This window comes from Homarus americanus, unplaced genomic scaffold, assembly GCF_018991925.1.
Source record: "Homarus americanus isolate GMGI-L3 unplaced genomic scaffold, GMGI_Hamer_2.0 scaffold5831, whole genome shotgun sequence".
NCBI lineage: Eukaryota > Metazoa > Arthropoda > Malacostraca > Decapoda > Nephropidae > Homarus > Homarus americanus.
In genome coordinates this window covers 1,725,452-1,749,613 of record NW_024719604.1, presented here as the reverse complement: position 1 = coordinate 1,749,613, position 24,162 = coordinate 1,725,452, and the positions used below count along the sequence as shown (strand labels likewise).

General features: G+C 38.0%; 1 protein-coding gene across 1 annotated transcript in view; it reads left to right on the top strand.

Annotated features, from left to right (window-relative positions):
• Positions 1–23,951, top strand: part of LOC121860124 — a 56,607-nt gene extending 32,656 nt beyond the window's left edge. The window contains exons 10-19 of the mRNA XM_042357157.1: positions 27–3,581; positions 3,752–3,898; positions 6,074–6,170; positions 7,901–8,053; positions 10,883–11,011; positions 13,253–13,363; positions 15,046–15,509; positions 17,919–18,043; positions 20,679–20,795; positions 22,788–23,951. Coding sequence (XP_042213091.1) covers positions 27–3,581; positions 3,752–3,898; positions 6,074–6,170; positions 7,901–8,053; positions 10,883–11,011; positions 13,253–13,363; positions 15,046–15,509; positions 17,919–18,043; positions 20,679–20,795; positions 22,788–22,906 — 5,017 coding nt within the window. The 3' untranslated portion in view covers positions 22,907–23,951. The remainder of the gene's footprint in view (positions 1–26; positions 3,582–3,751; positions 3,899–6,073; positions 6,171–7,900; positions 8,054–10,882; positions 11,012–13,252; positions 13,364–15,045; positions 15,510–17,918; positions 18,044–20,678; positions 20,796–22,787) is intronic.
• The last annotated feature ends 211 nt before the right edge of the window (positions 23,952–24,162 follow it).

Sequence of the window (24,162 nt, the reverse complement as noted above, 5' to 3'; positions counted from 1 at the left end):
TAAATAAACTGTGTTTTTTCTTGCAGAATAGCAGACCATGTGTCAAGTGAGTCCACTAATTCTAGTCTTTCATTCGAGGCAACCACTCAACCTACTGTAGTGGAGACTAAACATTGTGGTCATTCTTCATCATCTTTGTTTGAATTGGAAGAAATTCCTGCTCCTGTGAAATTACTCGAAAGCAAACTCATGGCGTCACGGTTGGTTCAAGCTCCACTCACTGAAGACGGAACCTCTGATAATGAAAGATATCTGAAGTGCTCATCAGTGACAGACAAGATGGATACTAGAAGCACCAGAGAGGAGGCAGCTTCTCTATACACAAGAAATTACACTGATGTGTGTCTTAACAGTTCCTTTGTAGGGTCAACTTCTCGATCTCAAGAACTAAAAGGAGGAATTGGTCAAAGGATTATTAAGAAAAGGGAGGATTCATCTGAAACTTCTCCCATTCTCCCTTCTTGTCAAGATAAGGAAGGCTGGAACTTGAGTCAAGTAGCTGATATTGTTGACCAACAGGATAAAGGTTTGACAGCAACAAGAGAAGAGAGCCAACTAACTCCATCAAAAAATAGTAGGACAGTACTGAGGAAAAAGAGTGTGGACGACACACATTTAACTGAACCTTGTGAAAATAATACTTGCAATGGTATTCAAGGGAGAGAAGATACTGCAAAGGGTTGTGATAAGGTAAAACCTGAATGTTTCAGTAAAACAGATTTTCCCTTATGGGTGTCCTCTCTCTTGTTAGAAACTGTACAGGCTGTAGGTCACCCAAGACCTAATAACAGTTCAGACAAGTTAGACCCTGCAATGAAATCCTTAACTTCTGTCCACTTAAGCCAGAACACTGAAAACGGAGATAGAAATCACGATGCATTTAACAAAGATGAAGAAAACGGCCAATTATTTGGGAGAAAAAATATAATCAACCATCTGGAATTGAGTACCTGTTTTATTTCTGATAGCCGGGATATTTGGTCCAGTGAGATGGTCTCTGACTTTAAGGAAGGGGAATTTGCACATGTATTCGCACAAAACCCCAATTCAGAAGCACTAAACATTGCTAAGCTGTTTCGAGTGTTTGTTGCCGGTGAGTCGCGCATTGCAGAAGAAGAAGTAATACTAAATGAGTATATGATTAGTTCCACTTTGAATAGTCATATTGTGAACGTCCTTAGTAATGTAGGCATGAAAGCCTCACGGCTACAGGCTTATGCTTGGCCAGCAATTACTCGTGGCAGTTCAACAATCATAGTAGGTGACAGATCCTGTGGGAAAACGGTAGGGTATGTTGTGCCACTGATTTCCACCATCTTAGATACATGGCGACACATCAGCCTTCGTCTTGTCCCTGGTATTGGGCCAGTCATGGTGGTAATATGTAGTAATTGGCGTAGTGCAAAATGTACTGCCGAGAGCATCGTTAGCCTGTTACCTGCTGATGTTACCTTCAAGGTGATGACAGCATGGGGTGGTTGTGGACATAAAGAAGCCAAAGATACAAAAATGCTTCTACACAAAGGGTGCGATATACTCGTCACCACACCCCCTTGCCTTGTAAGACTCCTTACATCTGTGTCTGTCACTAAAGGGGAAAGCCTTGGTCCAGAGGAAAAGGATATGCCTGCCACATCTCTAGCCAGGTGTTGCCACTTGGTTATTGATGATGCTCATATAAGTCTGAAATTATTTTCTGAAGAAATAAAGCAATTAATTATTTCATGGGGAGAGGTGAGGAAAGAGCAAGGCCGGAGTGACTTGAATCAGCAAATAGTATTGGTCAGTTCTAAGTGGACCAAATTATTTGACTCTTTGACTAGAACTTTATTGCCTCTTGTGGATCCTACAGTTATTGTTTCAGCACCTGGTGAGGCAGCCATTGGTGCAAGGGTGTTAAGCAAAGTACACCTGGTGCCAAGTGGGGATGCATCACTCATAAGAGCTGTTGAGCTTGTACAGAACTTGTATAGAAGACCCCAGAAAAATATAATCTTTGTGAGAGATGACATGACAGGGGACAAGATAAAAGCCTTGCTAGAAGCTGCTTCCATATATTCACTAATTGTCCCTAGCACCATTCTTTTCTGGAATTTAAGAAAGATAGTGTATACATGGCACAAAATGCAAGCTGTAACTTTGGTTGTGAGCAGAGGTGCAGAACTCCTTCTCCTGCAGCACGACCTTGCTGATGCTGATAACATCTTCCATACTTACATAGCTCAACCAGTTTCTAGCTTTACACTGAAGTACGCCTTTATGGTAGATAAATTTTCTCCCGACCTGAACCGGGAATCTCGGAATTGTGAATCACACGTGATAGTGTCAAAAGCAATGCTCCGCACGGTCCCTAATATCTTGACGGAACTGAAGAGGGTGTGTGGTCATATCGATGAGGAAGTTGCTGGTTCTGTGACAGAAGAGGGCAAACTCTGCAAAAACAAAGCACTCTGTTACTACCTCAAGGCATATGGTAGGTGTCCCATTGTCCCTTACTGTGGGTTTAGACACGAGGTAAAGATAACAGATATTCCACAAAGCTCAATAACAAGTGGGGAAGTTACCTTCGATGTTGTAAAGGTACTAAATGCCTCACGGTATTTAGTTCGTCTTACAGAATACCGTGACAAGGCAAGAACATGTAGGTTAGATATGAAAAACCACTATATATCTTTATTTCTAGATCTCCAACAACACTTTTCAGATCCTGCAAAACGTGAACCCCTAACATATGTTGAACCAGGCCTGCTTTGTGCTGTGGAAGATAAAGGCAGTTGGGCTCGTGCACAGATTATTAGTGTAAACTACTCAAATAACATTCCTATGATTGCTGTGTTTCTTGTGGATGAAGGAAAGGAACTAACTGTTGAGCTGAAAGCTGCTTGTTCTCTCCCGCCAAATTTTGCAGCTTTCCCAGAACTCATTGTTGAGGTTTATCTGTGCCATATTAAGCCATTGGATCATGACAAGGAGTGGACACTTGAAGCGTCCCAGTTTGTACACGAAGTCTTCACAAGTGGTAGCAAGAACAAGTTTGTTGGCCAAATTGTGTTGGCTCTTGGTCAGACAATCTGGCTAAGTCCAGTCAAAGAACTTGTGCAAGTAGGGAAGTTATTTGTGTCAAGAGGATCAATCAGAGGGAAACTAATTACTCATGGATATGGAATTGACAATCCTACTCATCTAAAAATATTAAAGCAACTCTGTACAAAGGCTGGCATTTCACTGCATGACCAAGATTTGTTGTATCAGAATGGTGAGAAAAGTGCTTTGAGTAAAACTTCTGGTAAAACACATCATACCCAATCAGAGACAGAGTTAATGAGCAAAAGCATAGAGCATAAAGACAACTTAGAATTAGAGATGCCAACTCATTGTGTAATAAAAGACAAATTGAGATGTGGCACAATAACTGATACCTGCCCTGAAGAAGACCAGAAGACCCACAAGTATCCTAGTGAAACATCAGCCATTATCTTGACACAGGAGGACCTACCACTTGCTGTAGATATAAAGGTGAAGATTGGTGAGGTTGTGTCACCTCATTGGTTCTTCCTTCTTCGAGATGACAAAATTGCAAGGTTAGAAAGGCATTGTACAGTATTTCCTGTTGATTTTGTTATTGGTACACATTGACATTAGAGTTTAATATAAAATAATACACTGAACCTATGCTAATTTGATATTCTGAGAATATCAAATATCTTCCTAATCTGAGAATGTTTTCCTAATCTGAGAATTCTCCTTGTAGCTTGAATAGTCTTGAGTCAGGACTGGAAGATTTTATCCCCAAACAAGAGTCCAGTTGTAAGGAAGGTGATGATGAAGACCTTCAGTTGGACAAGAACACTAACTTGCTGCCTTACCAGTATTGTGTTGCCAAGTTCTCAGATGACAGGTAGGGGGAATTTAGGTTTGCTTTGGTTTTTATGGCTGCTATTTTTCACCTTCAAGTACAGTACAGCCAACTCCCAAGTATTCACAGATCATGGATGGGCTAATACAGTATGCAAGTAATTGATCAAAGAAATTTATTGGGAAAACCCGCAACAGGCTGTGTTCTGGACTGGTCAGTTATAGTAAAAATGTTAATGAATTTATGAAATTATTTTATGCTAAATGTTATGGCATCAAAAAAATTGTGACCAAGTCCCAGGTTGATGAATCTGACTTTCTGCCTCATTTACACACAATTGCAGGGTCTCAATTGTTTCTCTTACTATTGACAACACAACATACATACTGTAAATTGTTTCTCACTACTGTTTTTTTTTAATTTATGGTCATTTATTATTATTATTACATTTTTGTTTTATTAACTTTTGTTAATCTTCATTTATTATTATTATTTTTTTTGCCCCTCGGCCCTGATGTGTGCCATTTACCTGTGTCCTGGTGGGCTACTGCCCGTTAAAAAAAATAAATACTGTATATATAGTATAGATTAATACTATAATATACAGTCTATGTACATTCTTACATAATAAGGCATCCACTAAGGTTAGAGTTTAAGACTAGGGTAAAAAAAAAATATACGAGGTTTGTCTGGAAATTATCCAGCCATTTACTATTAAAAAAAATATTGCTTACCTAGGACAATGGTGCCTTAGTCCCCTTCAAGGTACTCCCCTTGGGACCTCACACACTTCTCCCAGCATCCCTTCCACTTTTCAAAACAGTCTGCAAAGTACTATTTCAGGATCTTCATCAGCTGCCTCGTCGCATTCTCCTTAATCTCGTCCACGGTCTGAAATCTCCTCCCTTTCAATGGCGATTTTAGCTTTGAGAAAAGCCAGAAGTTGCAGGGAGCCAAATCTTGGCTGTTGGGGGGTTGAGAGACCTGGGTGATGCGATGCTTTGCCAAAAAACCCTGCACGAGACGTGAAGAATGGGCAGGCGTGTTGTCATGATGAAGCTGCCAGACACCACTTGCCCACAGCTGTGGTCGTTTTCTTCTTACCGCATCCCTCAGCCGGCGAAGAACTTCGATATAGTACTCCTTCGTTATTGTTTGGTCATTGTAAATGCGACGGTCACACAGCACCCACGCTCACTCAACGGCGTCTGCCGGGCATCCGAGTTGTCCCACGGGAGTGTGGCTGTTCACGCATGCGCAGTACGGTCCTCTCTGAGTGGCTGCCAAGTTACATCAAGGCCGCGCGACCAGTTCTCACAATATTCACAATGGCTGGATACTTTCCGGGCAGACCTCGTATATATAAAATAAAATAGACCGCTGTCATGTACAAATAGTGGTGGCATATCATCACTACCGGAGAGGTGAGTGATGGCTGGTTTGGTGGATGTGGCGAGAGAAGAGGAGGAAGTGTGTGGCAGTGGTGCATTATGGGAGGAGGGAGGAATCTACCAATCCAAGACAACTGCTATATTCTTGAGATAATTTTCATAACTTCATTTCCTTATTTTCAGTTCTCATTCAGTATGGGAACTCGTTATGAAATTAAAAAAACCCCAAGGAAAAATGACTACGCTACTTTTTTCTTTGTAATTTGGCACAATATCCCTCATCTTCATATTGTCCTGGGAGCAAGTTTGTGGTGTAAGGTAAACGGCTCTGTCTTGTGGGACTGATCATAACATATAAGAGGCTGCCACCACCACCATACTACTCATTGACACACACACACACACACACACACACACACACACACACACACACACACACACACACACACACACACACACACACACACACACACACACACACACACATACACACACACATTCTAACACCTCCACACTCACACCCCACCCCACCCCACCCCACCACCACCCCACCCCACCCCCACACCCCACCCCACACCCCACCCCACACCCCACCCCACCCCACCCCATCTTCCCCACCCCTACACCTCTACACTCTACCAAAGTAATATTGTACCTGGAGGTGAAGAGTAGAGGACCTGGAGATAAGCATTCTTGGTTGGAGGTGACTTTGAATAATTAAATGTATGTTACTTGTTTCAAATGAACTTGTCTTTTCATCTCTAATTTACAAGAACTTTTAAGGTAAAGTTTTTTCTCTAATATATTACCTTTGATATTGACACAGGTACTACCGGGCGCGGGTCATCTCCAACGAAAGGGATGGCGGGAAGAAAGTGTTTTTCGTGGATCACGGAGAAACTTTAGTGGTACCGAGTCATCAGGTAAATTGCACATTAGGCTGCCCGTCGTTGGAGCTCTTATTGATTAAATCTTCTTTGTGTGTGGCATTTAGATGGTAATGTATCAGTTCTCCGGTGGTTCAGCATGGTCCGGTGTAACCCCCATATGTCCCATAAATTACTCTTCATTTTCAGTTAGGTAAAAGATATGTCAGGGTAACACTCCCAAAGCTGGTAAGTTACTCAGATTTAGCCTTTCCGGGTATCTGTATGACCCGATATAAAACAATATTAAAATGGACATACAGTACTTCAGTTTTCAGCTGTACTGATTATCTTGTTTAGTCATATATCCTGGCTTGGTACAGTACAGTATAATTATTTAAGGTGTTCAACTGAGTGAATGTTAAATATATATATACTGTATATGAAAAAGGTTGGATGATATGTCCAGCAAAAGTTTAATTTTGGTTCCATAAACAACACTTATGAGATTATGGCAGTTGATACAACAAGGTTAGTGTCAGAATATTTAACACCATCTTTATGTTACATGGCCTATATAAGAAATACTGCAGTACATCAACTCACATTCAACTGGTATTATAGTGTTAAGACATCTTTGTGGGTCATGAAGTTATCTGCAGGAACGTACCTTACTTCCTATCTCTCAATGTCTGGTTTAGTTTTATTGTCTCTTCAGTACCTACAGTGTATGATTTCCCTATATTGAATATTTTCAATCATGTTGATTTCATCTTATAGGAATACCACAGGGCATTTTTTTTTTTACGGGAATTAGCCCACCCGGGCACAGGTCAAACGACCCACAACGGAGCCTGGGGGGGGCGAAAAAAAAAGAACGGAAAGAAATTGACAATATAGAAAAAATGGTCATACTGTATTAATCTACACCACGAAGATGCCGGAAAACCAGCTTTTTAAAGTGAGACAGATTGTAAGAGCATGGAAACACAGAAGAAGGCAGAGCATTCCACAGTTTGGCTGTGTGAGGAAAGAAGGAGGTACTATAACGGGTTATTCTTGTGTGACCGACATCCACAGAGAAATGGTGGGCACCGCGGGCAAGACGTGTGTTACGAACCCACGGCCTTGCCGGCGGTACACAGGATGCCAAATCCACTGAACATTGCCCGTTAAAGTACCTGTAAAAGAGAGAGAGTGAAGCAACATTGCGGCGAAGAGAAAGGGAAGAAAGATTATAAACTAAAGGAGGAGAGTTAATAAGACGAAATGCCTTTGATTCCATCCTATCTAATAGTTGGACAGAAGAAGAGCCACCCCAGATATGAGAGCAGTACTCCAAGTTAGGACAAATGAATCCCTTATATACTTGGAGCAACTGCTCAGGAGTGAAGTAGCTGCGGCATCTGTACAGCATTCCCAACTTTCGGGAGGCAGCTAAGCTTTTCTACAACTAAATGTGTAAATAATTGTGTGACTAGACACAACTTGGTTTGTATTGTTGACTTTATCTTTTATATGAACTTCAAACACTGTACAGTACCAGTTTCCTTTTAATCATCAGACCCACATCTGTTTCCTTCTATGTTATTATTTAGCTTTATTCACTCACTATGTCTTGTTACTGATCTGCCAGTAGTCATCATTTTACATATATGTCTAAATTGAAAAGTCATTGATTTTTAGTGAAAAAAAATAGAAAGATAGATAAATATTTTACAGGGATCAGCTGTGTATAAATGTATGTACAGTACAATATTATTCATTATCCTTGTATTGTACCACAGGTTCATGCTAGTCCTCGGTCCTTGGTGGAAAAGCTTCCTGCCCAGGCAGTCCTGTGTTCTCTGGCACACATCACCATCCCCAGTCACCTGCAAGAGAAGGCCATCACAGTTTTTTGGGAGTTGTGTCATAGTGCTGACACCTGGACTGCTAAGGTAGTTTATTGAATAATTTTTATAAGGTAAATAGACTAGTACTTGGTTATTTAAGGTCTATCTGTATTTTTAACTAAAAATAAATTCAGATACCTTAATATACTTGGCACCATATGCAGGGTATTTACAAATTTTGTAGCTAGTTTATTGTGGATTCTACTACATAATTTTTTATTTTTTTATTTTTTATTTATTAATTGATTGATTGATTGATTTTTTAATAATGATGCCTCCAATGAGTCAAGTTTATTAACAAGGTCACAATTCTCAATATATAATAAAGCCTCTATTGTTTGCACATCTTTAGGTCTGACCTTTTGGTGAACCTGTCAGTTATGTAAACTATAGTGTGACTGACATACAGTATTATGATTACTCCACAAATATAATTGATTACGATTGCATAAAAAACTGTAATCATGGTTCCCGCGATTCCAAATTAGGTAAACAAAAGAAAACAACATATAATCACTGTCATGACTGGTGTGTAATGTTGGTAACTTGTTCCACTCATCCACTACTCTATTTCCAAGGCATTGTTTGGCTAAATCTACATTTGCGTTATTAAAAACCATTGCTATGAATTCACTACTGGTTGGATAGTTTAAGTACATTTGTTATATCACCTTTGTGTAGCCCCGACTTCCATTTATACACACCCATCCTATCGCCCCCTCACTCTACGTCTCTCGAGGGAGTGCAAATTCAGATGCTTTAATCTGTCTGTGCTCAAGGTTCCTAATGCATAGAATTAGCCTTGTCAGCCTCCTCTGAATGCTATCTAGGGGATCAATATCCAATATGTAGTACGGTGATCAAAGTTTAAGGGTAACCTCGCTAGTTTAGTAACTAACACTCTTTTGTATGAACCCAGGTACTGTACAGGTATCCTTCGCGATATGAACGTTTATTCTCTATACCTGTACCTTGTTAGCCTTTTTCTCGAGCATTTCTATCTTGGGTTCCTACTTATCATTACCCCTAAATCTTTCTCACTGTCGGATTTCTCTGTAGCAGCATTGTTTATCTGATAACAGGTTCCCAATGTAGTTTCCTATGCTATATATTTTACATTTTCCACATTAAATTTCATCTGCCATTTTTCAGACCATGAGAAAAGTTTGTTTGGATCTTCCTGTAATTTTTTGGAGTCCTCGTCAGATTTAATTACTCACTCTGTTTATTGTTGTCAGCAAATTTTCTTCTGTTGTTGTTTACACCTATATACTTTATATTATATATAGTATACCAATATTTTTTTTATAAATTCTATGTCGCCCATATATTGTACTAATGTACAGTATTTATATAAATTCAGAACATCATAAATTTCTGTTACATGCTGCTGAGTAAGACTAATTTTCCAGTGTCATGGGAACTACTAAGCCAACAGTTGTCCAAACATCACCAGGGCACCTCCCACTCTTCACATTGTTGGCCAATAATATAACTCAGGTAATGGGGTCGGGTGAAGGTGGGATTAGAGAAGCGCTAAATCCTTTGGGTATTGGCTAACTCTGTGTCCCGTGGCGTGGGAGAGGTCCAGCCTCACCCACCTTTGTACTCCACAGTGTCAGTTTAATGTTGTGATCACAGAATGTGATCCTGAGTGTGATTCCATTTGTCTTGAAAATTATTACCATTCCTTGGTTTTCCAAGATGATGGAATCAATTATGATTACGATTCTTTAAAAGTGAAATCAATTCCAATGATTATGATTCTTGATTATAATTACTACATGTCTCTACTCTACTCATCAAGAGATAAACTACACATACACCCTCCATTTAGCCAGGGATGTAATTACTTCAGTCAATCAATCCATTAGCCTTGAGTTAACATCTATTATTACACTTTTTTGTTATCTCATACTGTTACTACACAAGATCCATGACATTAGTTGGATATTTGAGCAGTGAGAAACCTTTTTCAGTAATCATTTTTTTTATGTATTCGCTCTTTATTGTGACATTTATTGAGAATCAATCGACAGCTGCAACTTTCCCCAATATTTCTTCCCCAGTGTTTTCTATTCAGTTGGCTTTCTTTTCACATCACTGTCATCTGGAGGATGTTTGGGTGCCTCCTCCCTCTCAGTTGAATATTTATGTCTTAACTTATGGATCAGATCACTGGTGGAACATCCTCTGTACATTATCATTGCATTACAATTTTTACATTTTGATGATATCAGCCTTATAACTTTTTCAAAATACTACCATACAAATGATTTATTATTTCTTAGTGAATCAGCAATAGTTCATACTCTGTGTTATTTAAATTTTGTAACTTAACTGCAAGTTACAACTATCAGAAACAAAAGAATAATATATAACCATATGTAATACAGTAACTTGCTAAAGGAAACTTGTATAGATATTAGAAGTTATGAATACATGGTCAATTTACCATGTGGGATCCCAGTTGAGAAGCCATAGTGGAAACAACACAAGAAGATCTCATCCATCCATGCATTACTGTGTCCATTATATTCCTTTGGCAAATTCTTAACATTTTTAAATGCTCAGGAATTTTTATATTTTCCAATAACAAGAAATTTACCCTGGTGAGTTCCAGCACATGTGAGTGTGGTAAATCGTCTTTATTCTTCTTAAACCCTGCAGCACCAGCTTCAGTAATCCAGCAAGTGTTGACTCTGGCAGACACTTGTACAGTAAACCAGTTTTCTCTGGTGACTGAAGTGTAGGTGAAACATACAATATTAGTAAGTTTATTGCTTAGACTCACTGAGTAGTTTGAGTGTGTGAGCCAGATATATTTATTGATATTGTGGGTACATTGGTGTGACTTATTTTCGTATATTACAGGCAGTAGAGATTCAAGAGACGGCAGATGGGCAGATATACAGTGTAGAGTTGACTGGTATTTCATGCAACCCACCCAAGGAAATGTGGAGAGAACTTGTTGAGGCAGGAGTTGCTGTTGGTACCAATAAGGTGCAGTAATTTAATATTTGGTTTATATGTTTTGGGTTTTACCTGCTCCAAAAATTATGACTTTATTTAAAACTTCTGATTAATTGGGAATGGTTAACATACTATCATATTTGTGCCCTGTTATGTATGTGGAAGGACCATACAGTGTTACCCTTGTCCCTGTACAGTATATATGTACGGTTACAAACAAAAGATCACTCCCTCTCTGGGCCTCCCAAACTGAAGCAGTATCAATCCCAATGAGATAAAACAGCCCACCCACATTAGGCAACAGTCAGGGTAAGCCGGTCTTAATATATCACATAGAGACCCAAGGTCACTTAGATGTTGTTCCCAGTTGAAATTATTAATAACAGTGTTATCATAAGCGAATGAAAGTAGCACAAGCTGTTTTGAGACCAAAAGGCATTACTGTAAACTGCATTGAACCTCTACTGTATGGAGTGGTAAAAGCTGTGCTCTGTAGACTGTTCAGTGAAAGGAATATGCCGATAGCTCATACATAAGTCAATTTCTGTAAAATAAACATCATTTACAAAGATTCATCTAGAGTGGGTATTGGTGCAGCATCAAAGATTGTCACATGGAAAGCATTTGAAGTTTTTCCAGGCATATGTTCTGAGAGAATTAATTTAATCTGAGTAATTTGATCACCAGAAAAAGTACTTTTGATGTTCTGGACCACAAGGATAATCTGTCAGTCACGTTAATATCTGATGAGCCAGGTACAGCCACAATCCAACATTTGTATATATCCTGGTTTTGTTGTAGCTGGGTGACCTAACACTGCCCCCTCCCATGATAGTTTAGTGAGGTGTCAGGTGGTGCCAGATGGGTGTTGTTTTTTATAATAAACACTTGAGGAAGATGTAGTCAGTACTGGTGACCCCTAGGGTTCTTGTCTGCATTATTTTGTTGTATTAACGTTGGTAAAATGACTGAAAACCCATTTCTGTGTTTATACAGATTAAGTATTTTCTATGTTTACCCTATAGTACTGTACACTGTAGAGGTGTCGACCGTTATATGATGGATCTATAGTGTATTCTACAGATTGATCAATTTTATGATGTTGAAAAATTAACACCATTTACTGCTGTGCAATGGCTAAGATCAGTTTTACGATGGTAGCGGTCTCCAATGTTTGTTTACAAAACCATATAAATGCTAACAAAATAATTTTATAAGATATTTTTATTAATTTCTTTCTCTATACTATTGTGTATTGTATTATGAATTTATGTGTGACAATGGCATGTATATAAAGGCAGCTGTTGACTGTTAAATGATTCTGCTTGCTGAGAGACATTCAGTGAAATTCTTAATATGGTACACTTGTCAAAGTACAGTACAGTACATTATAATTTACAACTTGTATGTGTTCACATATTCTTATTAAATCACACACACACACACACACACACACACACACACACACACACACACACACACACACACACACACACAGTATGTTTCCTGCATTTTCACTATGAAAAAGTTATGTGTAATAACCTTGGCAACCCCCAGCTGCCACTTGTAGTAACAGCTGGGGGTTGCAACTTACTACTGTACACATACATGTTTTTATGACTTATCTAGACATTATTTAATCATTATAGCAGCAGGATATAAAACTTGTTTGGGCTCCTCAGGGCCAGAACCTATTTTCCCCCATAAGTTATTAATATCGATAAACGATCAATCACCAATCGATGGCTTTTTTGAGGTCCCTAACCCCATCATATAATGGTCAACACCTGTGTAGAGACAATCTCATTTCTCTGGTCAATTAACCAGTTATACAGTATAAGTTTTGTATTGGTGATAGTATCAGTAAAATCATTCATTATGTTATTATTTAAATGACAGGGTGAAAATTCTTTAAAAGTAATTGTCATGAAATCATTGAAGAGGACAACATTTTATTCACCTTATGGAGTGCCTGTAGTCTTCTCAGGAAACTCATTACATATATATTGTATTTATTTGTTGAATAAGTTGACAATCTCTTACAGTTCATGATAAGAGGCTGTTGTAGTAAGGAGCATATAGTCACACTGTACTGGTGAATGAACAAAACAGACAGTAATCAATATTTAGCTCAGTATATGGAGTATTATGTTTGTGATACCGGCATAGAAGAGTCATTTCTGCTTTGATTTCACATAAAGGTATTGAATAAATTTTTTTTTTTTTTTTAATTGAACTTTATGAATAGTAACCCCAAAATGGTTGTCACAGCAGGTGGAAGAGACTAAGGATAAGAAGCATGAGTCATTGGACACTATCAACACAGCGTTCATAGAGGGCAAGGAAGCTGCTGATTTCCTCCTTAGCATCCCCTCCATCAGGGTGAGTCTTGATTATGAAGTGTATAGTACAGTCAGCTCTTGCTTATACATCCTCCAGTCCCAGACAGTCAGCTCTTACTTGTAGATACTCAAGTCCCAGACAGTCAGCTCTTACTTGTAGATACTCAAGTCCCAGACAGTCAGCTCTTACTTGTAGATACTCAATTCCTGGACCCAATTATACAAGGTGACTCAGGCAAGTCACTTACTTAAAAATAAAGTAATAATCACTCAGGCTGACAGAAACCAATTATTGTGTTGCTGCACAATATATATGTTAGCACAGCAGCTGCCTAGAACATAAAACACAGCATAAAAGATTTACTCTGACCATAGGGAGAAGCACTGGGCTGTATACTAACTATCCAAAGTTTGCATCCAGGTCCTCAGTGAAGCCGGGGATCCAGAAGGGCCCGGTGACCCCTCCATGATAGGTAGAGTGGTAGTTGAGACGGCGGGAGCAGCGGTGGTTCACGTCCACGACCGGGATTATTGTATGTTGTTAAGTCCGTGTTTGTTGCTTTATTATGAGTGATACCGTGATGCAGAATAATTACATAACTATTGTGTCATGAGTCGGACTAAACAAAGTGAGTCATTCAAGACCTAAAGTAAATGAGGTACATTTAAAGTGCACTATACCCTCGTTAGTTTGACCAAAAAAGTGGCTTGGGTAACTCAATTTGCCGAAAAATCCTAATTAACCGAGTTCAGAATATTTTTACATTCGACATTTCCCAAATTTTGTTGTTCAATTATTCATTATTTTCTGTTCAGTTTTTGCACCTTATTCGGATCATTCTGAAGATTGTTCCTTATTATATCAACCAACAAACATACTCAGTTGCCTTGCCTTGGCTGCCATACTTTTTACTTTTATCCTCTTCACCACTGATCGGCTCGTTAGCCGCTTGGGCGATCGGTCACGTCTCTGTTACGCACTGTTGGCAAGTACTGGCCATGCACCGGCTCCTGAATGTACCTGAACCTGCTCCAGTGTTGGTCAAGTCTGGTCTTGAAGCAGCTCACACTCGGTGCCGTCATACTGTACTGTGCAAACAGGCAGGCAGAACCTTTTTTTTTTTTTTTTTTTTAACTGGAGATTAAAGTCACCTGGGCACAGGTCATTGACCCACATCAGGCCTGGAGAGGCAAAAATATAATAATAATTACGATAATAATAATAAATACAAAATTATAATAAAAATATAATAATAATAAAGAGCCATAAAAAAAAAAAAGATCAATAGTGAGAAATGATATATGTATGTTGTGTTGTTAGAGAAACAATTGAGACCCTGCAGTTGTGTGTAAGTGAGGCAGAAAGACAGCCCATCAACCTGGACTTGGTCACATATGGCAGCAGGGTCTACCAGTAGACAACACATTATGCTTCCAATATCTTCCCAGTACCTCCCTGTTTGGTAGCTGCCTACTACTACTTTGGTGACTCAGAAGGATGCAGAGGAAAGGTTATCTTACTGTACATGGTAAGAAACTGTGAGTCCATTATTGAATGGAGTAGAGGGGGCGACTTATAATGGAGGTGGAGGTGAGGAGTGAGGTTGAGATAAGGAGTGGGGGGGATGTACTGGTTGCTCATGGCAACCACTTAGCTGCAATTTTTGCAGCAAGCAATGATCACTATGTCCTCTAGTGTTAACCTATTAATTTATTTTTCAGGTACAAATAGAGAGAGATAAAAAGGAGTTTAATGAACAGATCTCTAAGACGACAAAGGGAAAGATCAATGGTGATAAAGCAACAAATGATGATGTAAGTAGAAGAGACAGCAGTGAGGCTCCTGAGAGAGAAAAGAATAGTCCTACAGTAGCAGAGAAGAATATTGACTCTAAAGTATCTTGTAGCTCAGTGGTGGAGGCTCGTGATACTAACAAGGTGCACCAGGAGAGGACAAATAATGCTTATGTGCCACATAGAAATCGAAAAGCATTTGAACAAACATCAGCTGTTTTTTATGAGAAATGCCTTCTTGTGCCTCCTCTGCAAGCTGTGGAAAATGTTTCCTCTAAACTGTATCCAGAAACATCTTGGAATCAGAACGAAGAATCTGTCTTTGTGAATATTCATCTCATGGGGGTGGAGATATACAAGTGTCGTTTTGGATCATCTCATTTAACATTTATGTAAGTTTCCAAGTTATCTATGCTTTGTCATGTGTAGTTTAAAACATTTCATGCTCAGTCACAACTCATTTTCCCTTGGTGCATCGTAACTCACTGATGGGTAAGGCTTTGAAGTAGAGGGAAAATATGGGGGTAAAATACTAAAAAAAAACATTAAACAAACCTTTAAAATCCTTATCTAACCTTTCCTGACCTGTAAAAAGGTTAAGAATCACTTTCCAGTTTATGGATCCTTCCTCGTCTGAACACCGAAAACAACACCACCATCACATACTGAACACCAAAAACATGAATAAGGTTAAGCTGTTTATAGTTTAGAATTTTCACAGGTTAGGTAAGATTTTCAAAAGTTTGTTTGTGGTTATTTTTAGTATTATGCCCAACATTTTCCCTCTACTTCAAAGCCAGGTCCACTATGAACAACCAATATTGATGGTAAGTAAGGGGAGGGGGTGGCATATTTCCACACTGGCTCTTTTGTGACCAAACTGAAGGTCCAGATTCGCTTGATGCAACATAAAATACACTTGGAAAACTTTTTTTTGTTAGTAATTTCCATGTGGTCAACCGAAAACCAATCTTTATCTTTTTCTTTAACATCTGAGAATCAAGTTTTATATTTAAACATGAAAGGCATAAGAATGGCTTTCCCTCACGTCTGCCACAAAATGTTGCTACATTTCAAGTTTCATTTCTCATACATTTGACACCTCATTGGTTGAGATCATCTCTTTTTGCTTATCATCATCTTACCAGCTGCCTCTTCCAAGTTATTAGGTGACTTTTTACCAGAAATAATTTGCTGTCGTCTTTCCAGGTCTAGATTTATCTATAGGTGATCCAGTGAGCAACCAAAATACAAAAGATTCCTTGAAATATCTGAGGACTAATGGTGAAGCACTGGAGTGATTATTACAGAGAACCCAAGTATTTACTCATTGGTTATACAGACTGATCACTTATACTGTACCTGTATCCTTGTTGTAAAATGTGGGATTAAAAAAAAATCTTGGTAGGCTGACTGACTATGAACAATACTCATTCATATATTGTACCATTAGTCATCATATGTTTAATCATATATCAAGTAAATACATCAACAATCATCCATTATGAATCATAAATACAGTAACCCACTAACTCTGCAGCAGAACATAATAGGTATGTTACTTGTGCAAGATGTCCTACTGATGGGGCACTATTTTTATTGTTGCCAGAGGCTCCTTTTACCTCCAGTAATATATGCGTGCGATCTTGCTTCAGTGGCTCAAGCAGTACTGCCATGGCTGCACCCCAGAGTTCCCACACATTGAGGGGGGGAGGCTGCTCTTCTGCCAGTCGCATTGAATGTTTTAATGTTGATTGACTCAATTTAAGTGTTTACACAAAGGACTCACAATGAGGGACTTGGCCATTAATGCGAGGCATTCCTGCCCTTATAGTTGCCTCATAGGATGTGCAGGAAATATGTTGGTTTTACTCTTCAAGACTTAATTAATCAAGTGGAAGGTTCAAGAGTATTAGGTTGGTCACACACATAACATGAGTTAACTCTGTCATGAAGGATTTGTCTGTTGAGAATATTAGAAATAAGAAGAGATTGGACATAATTATATACTATACTGGAAAATGAATGGTCTGTAAAATTGGAACAGTGAATGGAGATGAATTTTTTTTGTAAAGTGAATACTGTAGTTGTGATGCTACTATTGAGGAAAGATCAAATTTTTTTCATTTATTCTTCTCAACAAACATAATTTTAGGATAAATTGACTTCTTTAGGATTTTTTATGAGGTTTGGTGTCATGGAGTGATATAAGAATGATAGAAGCAGTCAAGTGTTCATGCTGTGCCACCAGTATGGAAGGGGCATACAGTGTTACCCTTGTCAGTCTGTACAAGCTGACTCAAACAATATTAGCCTTGTAGATGAGAAAAATTGTCGTACATATGATCTGTGCCTTTTGCTTATTTCAGGGAGTTAGCCATTGTGATTGATGCAGAAGGCAGAGCATCTGTTAATTGTGAACACAATTTCTGGTTTAAAGTAGCTCTGCAGCCAATCCATTTAATAATGCAGTTGCCATTTAGCAGAAAAAGGCTTGAAAAATTAAAAACAAAAAATTATGAATGAATTTATAGGATGAAATATATCTATCATAGTTTGAAGAACATAAGTGTATTAGCGCCCCCCCCAAAACTCCCAGGTTGGGTGTGTTCGCTCTGCTTGCCGTGCTCCCCAACGCAAAACTTCTTGGACCTCTCTACCCCTTTTGATATTCCTGGATTCGCCCCTACTACAGTATATTTATTTGTATGTTTTTGTTTTTTTTAACAAGTTATAATATATTAATACATTAGTTATGTTTTCTTACTCTCAGTTGGCTTGAGTTCTTTTATTTGTTTCAGGACCGTAAAAGAAGATAGGTTTTATATCATAGATGAAACTCTACAAGGAAACATAGATCCTGATAAGTCAACAATACAAATAAGGGGAGTATGTGTTTCCGTCACCCTCTGGAAGGCTGAAAAGGGTAAATATGTGAACAGTTTCTGTCTTTGCCTCCATTATTGATTACAACAACCCAGATAGACACTGTATCAGCCATTGTGGTGACTGAGCATCATCCAACACCATCATTGCTTCAGATTAATGTTAGAGAAGGTAAAATTAATAATCTCTTCAATATATCTGCCCAATGTGTTATGAAATTTCTGCTTAGATCCATCTGGTACACTCACACATACCTCAAGTAACAACATACATCTTGCATATATATTCCCTTAAACTTTTCTTTTATTTTCCTTTGGTTACACATTGATCCTTCATTTATTCACTTTTGACCACATTAAAGACTGTTTTAATTATTAACTTATATCCAGAGTATGCTCAGGTGAACATGGTAAGGGTGAAGTGTGAGGCTGTCCTCTCAAACAATTTTCCTGTACTCAGTCTCATGTTGTTTCGCCAGAGCCTGTGATGTAATCATAGGATGAATTGAAGGGGGGGGGGTAGGTCAGGAAGTGGTGGAAAGAGAATGAAACAGGTCTGATATTACTTTTATCCTCTTCACCACTGATCGGCTCGTTAGCTGCTTGCACGATCGGTCACGTCTCTGTCACGCTGTTGGCAAGTACTGGCTCTCTGTTTTGCACTGTTGGCAAGTACTGGTCATGTACTGGCTCTCTGTTATGTACTGTTGGCAAGTACTGGTCATGTACTGGCTCTCTGTTATGTACTGTTGGCAAGTAGTGGCCATAGAAAGATCAGAAAAGTGGTGTTATCACAACCATTCACTGAGGTGTCCCCTTGCCAAAGACTACAATAATATGAAGCATGTATTAGGTGTATTACCAGCATGTATAAGTATATTTGGTTAAGCATAATTGAAATGTGACAAATGATATCATGTAGATAAGTTGTGATAGACAGAACAAAGTCTTTACCTATTTCAGAAACTCTGGTAAATCAGTACACAGTTTTTTTCAGACAGTGATAACATATTACCTCAGCCTCCATCTGTTCTCTCTAGATACTAACTTTTTTTTTCTTTGCCTTTCAACTGTGAACTGAGGGATGTGTGTGTGTGTGTGTCCTGGTAAAGCACAAAACCTCATTGCATTCGAGATTGTTAGATTTAATATTGTTTCACAGTCAATACAGTGAAGAGGATAAAAGTAAGTAGATGTGACTCATTTAAAAAATTTCTGAGTATGCTCAATAAATTGTTATTGATATGTGTAAATTATTAGGTTCTGAACCATGAAGTTTTTTTATAACATTGCTTTATGTACTTTTGTTGTAATTGTTATTATTATTAATTGTAGTAGTAATAGTACAGGCATCATCCCCCACGCGACGAGCATTCAAGTTACAGAAATTAAACCTTAAGAAACTCATAAATTAAGACCACCAAATTCAGAATACAGTACAAACAAGAATATTTACCCAAATGGAAATGAGGTTATTTTAATAATAAAATTCCACATAAAAAGTGGTAAATAAAAAACAATCATGGGAGAGGAACAAATATGTGGGTACCATAATGCTATTGTTCACCATCAAATATGCTCCTCTTGTGTGGGAGAGGAACAAATATGTGGGTACCATAATGCTATTGTTTACCATCAAATATGCTCCTCTTGTGTGGGAGAGGAACAAATATGTGGGTACCATAATGCTATTGTTCACCATCAAATATGCTCCTCTTGTGTGGGAGAGGAACAAATATGTGGGTACCATAATGCTATTGTTTACCATCAAATATGCTCCTCTTGTGTGGGAGAGGAACAAATATGTGGGTACCATAATGCTATTGTTCACCATCAAATATGCTCCTCTTGTGTACACGTGTTTAACTTACACTCTCTTGGGTCCTAAACTTTAATATTATTGCTTTAGGTTTATATTGTGTTACCAGTGTGTGGGTATCGAGGTTGATGTCACCATCCCTAGACACGAGGGTTATCTTGAAGACGATACAGAACCTCGAGTATTAACGCAGTACAGCAATGTTTACATAACCCCCGACCTGACAATTTGCCAACGTGTAAGAGCTCAAACACAATTGAAAGAGTTATGCAGTGAGCCATTAGCTATATGAAAATGCTTGGCTAAGGATCAGAAGAGACCAAGTAATGCATGCTGTACCTTTAATTAATACTACTAACTCAGAGAGAACAAAACCCAAAGGGAAACATCAGTGATTCTACTAACCTTTTTGATTCATAGTCTTCTGAGAGGACAATAATCAAAACCAGGCCAATCACACGTTGGTACACAAATGCCAGAAGTCTAGTTATTGAGACTGATGTATTGAATGCATATAACAACCAGAAATCATTGGAGTGAGTAAGTCAAGGAGCCGACAAGACGTATCATAGGTTGTATTTTATTACCAGGGTGTGCAACTGTATGTCAAACAGTACTGTAAGCTATTTTTAACACGCATACACAAAATACACACAAACTTTTCATTTACTCATTTACATTGTTCTAAAATTGACACATTATCATCAAAATTGGTAACAAGTTTCTCCAAGGAAATTAACTTTACAAAAACATTATGGGTAAGTTACCACTCTAAATGAGCATTGTTTGTACATTATAGATTGATAGATATCAAACTGTTAAGACTAAGATATTGTATTAAGTGTACACCTTTTCAGGAAAATGGGGCAGTCTGTTAGCAAACAGAAAACGGCGACATTGGTTAAGAGCAGAGTATCAACTACGTTTACCTTTCACTGATGACGATGATACACAGATTGAGGGTGAGAAGGGAGGTAAGGCTTCATCTTATATAGCTTCTTACTGTTTATTTTTTAATGAATGTGTTTTAAATATATATTTTATTGTATTTGATGATCTTGTTCATTTATTTCTGTTTTGCATAGATACAATATGTGTAAAAAGATTTTACTTTAGACATTAGTTTACAATATATCTACAAATTGATCTGAGTTGTTTTAACACAAGCAGACCCAGAGTTTCTCGACTCCAAGAAATATCAAGAGCAGTCATTTTGTCTGGTCATTGAAACTCTTATGGTTTGCCTTAGAAAACAAGGTGGATTGAATAAAAGGCATTCTTGTTGCTTTTAGTGAAGAAGAACATCACACTTCTTCAGGTACAAGTGTGGAATGTAAAGATATGTACTATTTAAATGGCTAGTTATATTATAGAGAACTATAGTAACTGGTATATATCCTTCAAAGGGAACAATTACATGTCTTCTTTAATATAGTCTGTTGGGTAATAACAAGCAGTGCAGCTTTCAATTAATGAATTCCATGCTTCTGATGCAAGAACAATTAATTTGGTTTGAAGTTACTCAGATCTTGTAGTCTTTTGGTCAAAACTGTCATAACTTCATCTGCCCTATTTCTTGTCTTTAACAGAAAAATGTACAGTATTGCTCTAAATATTAAACGACAAGTCCTGAAGTTTTGGGCTTCTTGTGCTGTATGTTCCACACCCACACAAAATTACTCTTAAAATCCTCAGGTTTATTCAGGGATATACACCAGTCATTATGCTTCAGCTGTCTGTGGGCCAATCACTATTCCTTTATTTTGTTTTTGTCGATAATTTACATGAAGTTCCTGGGACCACATGTACATTAGCTAACACAACTATCTGTGCTTACTTTGTGGGAAACAATATGAGACCATGGACGATAAATTTTGGTATATGAGGGCTGTCACTAGTCACACGTAAAACTTCGGAGCATATCGACCCCTACTTGTACAGATAGTTGTTTTAGTTACTATACAATGGCTCCAGAGTAAACAGGACTTACATTTATCTCACTAACTGCCACTGTACTGTATAGAAACAAGAGGGGGGGGGGGTACATTTTCACTTGTGTACAAAGAAATGTATATTCCTTTATGTGTTTGCCCTTAGAACAGTTATTTCTTTTACCTGTAGTATTGTCTGTGTGTGTGTGTGTGTGTGTATGTAGACTCACACACAAAAACAAAACACATACAATTAAATAATAATGGGAAAATCCTCTCACAAATAATCAAAAACAAATTTATTACAATTGTGACAGTCTACCCTCAAGTCCGTGCTCTATGAATAAAGTACTGTAATAGAGCACGGACTTGAGGGTATACTGTCACATTTGTAATAAATTTGTTTGATTATTTGTGAGAGGATTTTCCCATTATTATTTATTTTTATATGTTTTGCATTTGTGTGTACACACACACACACACACACACATATTTACAATACATGTAAAGGAAATTACTGTCTCTAGAACGAATGGCTCCCTGTCCCAGCCGAAAAAATTCCGGCAACTTTAAAACTACTCACAGACATTCTTGGGTACATCCAGTGTATCCTCCTCAAATAACCGAGAACCCCGAAGTAAATATCCACGAACTTGGGGGGAGCCCTGTATTATTGTTGTTGTTATTAAATTACTCACTGGTTGAGTGTGTAAGCATCTCTGTTTTTTACATGTCAAGTCTCCAGAACTGCAAAAGTTGTTGATTAATGAGTATGATCACTGGAGTAGGTTAATTGTTTCGTACCTGTTTACTGAAGACATAAGTGTCAGTAATGGACTAAACAAAGATCAACATTTTTCAGAAAATTTTAAGTGATTGCATTTAGTTATAAAAATTAGGTTTGATAGTATTCATGAGTGATAATGACTAAGGCATTATGCATTCGTAAAATATTAATGCTTTAGTAAGATGTCCAGTAACTCTCTGTCCTTGTATCAGATATAAATACTTTGTATGTTGCCATTGTCTTCCCAGGTGAATGGTGCACAGCAAAGTCAGATGCCCCTACAAAGGAGTATGGAGGACTGCCTGCAGGGATAAGTGAGAGTGATGTATCTGATGATGAAATATCAGAGGAAGATTTCATATCATGATGAACATTTAGGAAGAAAAAAGGAAAACTGAAGACTATAAAACTGTATTGATAGTAATATTTTAGTCTTTTTTTATGTCTTTGTCACTTACCTTACTAGCCAGTCAGGTGGTTGGTCAATGCTGTTGGTATTATGGGCTCTAGATCGTACCTTAACTTACACTAGGTCCTGTCAACTGTTTCTGGCAGGTAATTCCAAAAGTCCACAACTTCAGAGCAGTTAGAATTCATATTAAAAAACATCTTTACTGTGGATGGAAGTGTGTTGAGATGGAGTGAATAAGTAAAATATATGTTTAATAGATAACTGAAAAACTCTATTGTATTGTGTAATAAAATGTGGACGAGGAGCCACACAGCCAAGACACGGGTTGTCTGGGAAGTGGGGGCAGCTCTCCCAATAACAGATACTTTTGGTGCACTTCAATAATGATCTCAAGCTAGTTGGGAATTTATTGTTCACCTCAGTTTAATTAATTTAATTTAAGAGTACAGAGTATTGAGTTTTATTATAATTTAATTTTTATAATTTTTTGTTATACGCCAGTAATATCTCTGTTAGCTGGAATCCCTCAAACCTCGAATTCTCCAATAGCCGGAATTTAAATTTTCCGTAAAATTCTCTGAATTCCGTGTTTGGGAAAAAATTCCAAGTTTGAAAATCCGGTGCATTTTCTGAAAATTCCAAGAAAATTTTTGGAAAATCTGAACACATTTTTATTTCTGGGTCTGGTAATAAATTTCCAGGGCATTCCAAAAGATGGTCCAACACATACCAGACTTGTGGGTGGCCCAGCTGCTTGGTTCACTTGGTTCTGCTGCAATTGTAGAAGGTTGTTCCCTCGATATATTCTGTTCTTTTGTACACTTTGTGTTGTGCAGTGCTGTACATTGTACCAGAACAAAATCAGCCAAGAATTCAATGTTAAAGCAGTGTTATGAAAACAATTCGTTCTAGAAGGTCATTCATTAACTGAAACCATTGTTTCAATGGGATTTTGGGTAATTGGTTCCAGCTCACCGGAAATTACATACAAAGTAAAAATAACTGCAGTAAAGTACACTTACTTTGAGGTGTGTATGTAGAACGGTCCTGGTTGATGATGATGATGATGAGAATTAGAAGTGGGGGTGGAGGAGAAGGGAAAAGAGAAGGAAGTGGGGGTGGAAGAGAAATCACCCCGTGCTTGATGCCTTCATTTCACCCATAAAATTTTAAGTTCACTTGGTGTAATTCAAGATTATTTAAATCAACAC